Source organism: Nematolebias whitei, chromosome 18 (genome assembly GCF_014905685.2).
Source record: "Nematolebias whitei isolate Nwh7 chromosome 18, NemWhi1, whole genome shotgun sequence".
NCBI classification, from domain to species: domain Eukaryota; kingdom Metazoa; phylum Chordata; class Actinopteri; order Cyprinodontiformes; family Rivulidae; genus Nematolebias; species Nematolebias whitei.
This window is the reverse complement of record NC_056515.1, coordinates 16,922,875-16,926,402: the sequence shown is the minus strand read 5'-3', so window position 1 is coordinate 16,926,402 and position 3,528 is coordinate 16,922,875. Positions and strand designations below refer to the sequence as shown.

The window sequence follows — 3,528 nt, the reverse complement described above, 5'->3', positions numbered from 1 at the left end:
TACATTTGCATTGAAGTCACCTAGTAGAACAAGGGAATTCCCAGATGACATGCCTTCCAAGACAACATCCAGAGAATCCAGAAAGGCTGGGTAATCTAAACTGTTGCTTGGTGTATAAATACAAACAACAGTCAAAACCTTCCATCGTGCAGCCTGAAGCCACAGAGAGGCAACCCTCTCGTTCATCGGGGAAAACAACACAGAGGCATTCAGCTGGGTGCCACACCTGCCCAAAACGTCACCCTCTGGACAACTCCAGAGTAGGAGAGAGTCCAGCATTTTGAGAGTGAATCAATTTTAGTCTGACCCCTCCCCTGAGGCCTGTTTGCCATGAGTGACTCTACCATGGGTTGATGCACCTGACAACGTAGCCCCCAGGACCACAGGGGTACGCAAACCCCTCCACCAAGTTAAGATCATAATTCTGCAGAGGGGAGAAACAGTTGATGTAAATTTTTATTGAGATCCCCCCCCCTCCAAAAAACCAACCCCAGAACAAAACATTTTGTAGATGATTCAGTTCTGGATCAGACTATTTTACTGTTTCAGCCTAAAGTTGAAGTTGTATAGCTTAGTTGGGATATAAAACACTTATTTTGAATGCTGGGATGTGGCTGAAGCCATCTAGAATCAACAAAAAATGACTAAATGCCTAGATGATGACAGGAAATCTTGCTTTTCTTTTAATGGTTTGAAACATTTCAATAAACATAAAGCATCAGAAAACAACTCAAGAAAGAGGACACAAAACATTTATAATATTCATTGGATTTTATGGTATAACATAATATAAAGTTGGTCATTGTGATGTGGATTTATATGTAAAAGTTATAACTTGGTCATCTCATATTTACTCAATATCAAGTATACGTATAGCTTTCAACTAATTTTCTTTAAGTATCAGGGAAAGTAAAACAGGAGAAACTTGAGAAACACTTTAAAAAGGCTTACCAATTGTTGTCTCCTCTGTGACTAGCAGCCCGTAGATCTGCTGCAGTCCTCTCCTCAGTTCTTCATCTCCAAATGTGAAGAATGCCAAACCCCTCCTTGCCCTTGCTGCTGCCATTAGCTGGATCACAGCTGCACGAACAAACAGGAGTGAGATGTTTGGATACAACCACTGCCTGATTATCACCCGAGTGGTTTCCCCTAAATTTCATTCACAACATTCCTCACTTTTACGTAGATTTAATGTAGTTTATTCTGGTTATTTTGTGACATGCAAAGAGAAGTTGATTGTTTCATAATGGTCTTTTTAGTCATCTTATTAAAATAAACACAGTTACTTTACCAGAGCAAAATCATAAAATCATAAAATGTGGATTATTGAACATCAGATCTCTTTCCTCTAAATCCCTGTTAGTTAATGAACTGATAACTGATCATCATATTGATTTATTCTGTCTGACAGAAACTTGGTTACAACAGGAGGATTTTGTTAGTATAAATGAATCCAGTCCTGTTAATTATTTAAATTTTCATGTTCCTAGAACAACTGGCTGAGGTGGAGGAGTAGCTTCTATTTTTCAGTCAGGATTATTGATTAATGCCAAACCAGTTATTAATTATTATGCTTTTGAATCACTGTCCCTCACTCTTTCTCATCCAAAATGGAAATTAGAAAAGCCACTTTTACTAGTTGTTCTATATTGTCCACCAGACGCTTACTCTCAATTTTTGTCTGAATTCTCAGGATTATTAACTGACTTACTATTAAATACTGATAAAATCATCATAATGGGTGATTTCAATATTCATGTAGATGTTGAAAGTGATAGCTTAAGCATAGCCTTTAATAATTTAATAGACTCGTTTGGTTTTACCCAAAACGTCCGCACATCTACTCATTCTTATCATCACACTCTTGATTTAGTTCTGACCTATGGTGTAGAGATTAAGGACTTGGTAATAGTTCCTCAAAATCCTATTCTGTCCGACCATTTTTTAATAACCTTTGAGTTTACATTAAATGACGACACAGTCACTGAGAGTAAATTTCATCTCAGCAGGTGCTTATCAGAAAATGCTGTAACCAAATTTAAACGATCTCTTCCATCAATGTTTTCCTCTGTCTTGCAGAGTAATGCATCAGAGAACAGTGACTTAGATCATCTAGTTGATCATCTTACAACTTCAATGCAAACTTTACTTGATAAAATTGCTCCACTGAAAAAGAAAGTAATCAATCAGAGGAAACTGGCTCCTTGGTTCAATTCTGAGTTACGTACTTTAAAGCAGGCATCTAGAAACCAGGAGAGAAAATGACGCTCTACTAATGTTGAATAATTTTATTTAACTTGGAAAGATAGTCTGCTAACATATAAAAAAGCTCTCCATAAAGCTAGAACTTTATATTACTCATCTTTAATAGAGGAGAATAAAAATAACCCTAGGTTTCTGTTTAGTACTATTGCTAGACTAATTAAAAGTTCCATTTCTGTTGAACCATGTGTCCCTACAACTATAAGTAGTGAGGACTTCATGAGATTCTTTATAAATAAAATTATTTCAATTAGAGAGAAAATTCAAACCATCCTTCCTTCTACTATCTCTAGTCCCGTCAAACGAGACGACTTTAAAAATTTCACTAGAGCCTGATTTATGTTTGGACAGATTTTGTCCTGTTGAGCTCTGAATTGTCAAAAATAATAACCTCATCCAGGGCAGCACGGTGGCGCAACTGGTAGAGCTGCTGCCTCTCAGCGAGCAGGTCCTTGGTTCAAACCCCGGTCCAGGGGCCTTTCTGGGTGGAGTTTGCATGTTCTCTCCGTGCATGCGTGGGTTTTCTCCGGGTACTCCGGTTTCCTCCCACAGTCCAAAAACATGCATGTTAGGCTGATTGGTAACTCTAAATTGTCCCTAGGTGTGAGTGAGAGAGTGAATGTTTGTTTGTCTCGTTTGTCTCTATGTGGCCCTGTGATGGACTTGCGACCCGTCCAGGGTGTACCCCGCCCCTCGCACAGTGATTGCTGGACATGGGCACCAGCGACCCCCGTGACCCAAAATGGAATAAACGGGTAAAGAAAATGGATGGATGGATGGATGGAATAACCTCATCCAAACCATCCACATGTCTGCTAGATCCCATCCCAGCCAGACTGTTTAAAGAGGTATTTCCCCTAATTAATGTCCACATTTTGGATCTACTTCATTTGTCTTTAATGAATGGTTATGTGGCAGCACGGTGGCACAACTGGTAGAGCTGCTGCCTCTCAGCGAGCAGGTCCTTGGTTCAAACCCCGGTCCAGGGGCCTTTCTGGGTGGAGTTTGCATGTTCTCTCCGTGCATGCGTGGGTTTTCTCCGGGTGCTCCGGTTTCCTCCCACAGTCCAAAAACATGCATGTTAGGCTGATTGGTAACTCTAAATTGTCCCTAGGTGTGAGTGAGAGAGTGAATGGTTGTTTGTCTCTGTGTGGCCCTGTGATGGACTTGCGACCTGTCCAGGGTGTACCCCGCCCCTCGCACAGTGATTGCTGGACATGGGCACCGGCGACCCCCGTGACCCAAAATGGAATAAACGGGTAAAGA

At 40.5% G+C, this 3,528-nt stretch overlaps 1 protein-coding gene across 1 annotated transcript in view; it reads right to left on the bottom strand.

Moving 5' to 3' along the window:
• Window positions 1-416: 416 nt before the first annotated feature.
• LOC119425073 (poly(ADP-ribose) glycohydrolase-like) overlaps window positions 417-3,528 on the bottom strand; it is a 32,355-nt gene continuing 29,243 nt past the window's right edge. Inside the window, exons 15-16 of the mRNA XM_037692598.1 lie at window positions 952-1,080; window positions 417-424 (exon numbers count right to left, since the gene is read on the bottom strand). Of these exons, the coding sequence (XP_037548526.1) occupies window positions 417-424; window positions 952-1,080 (137 nt within the window). The remainder of the gene's footprint in view (window positions 425-951; window positions 1,081-3,528) is intronic.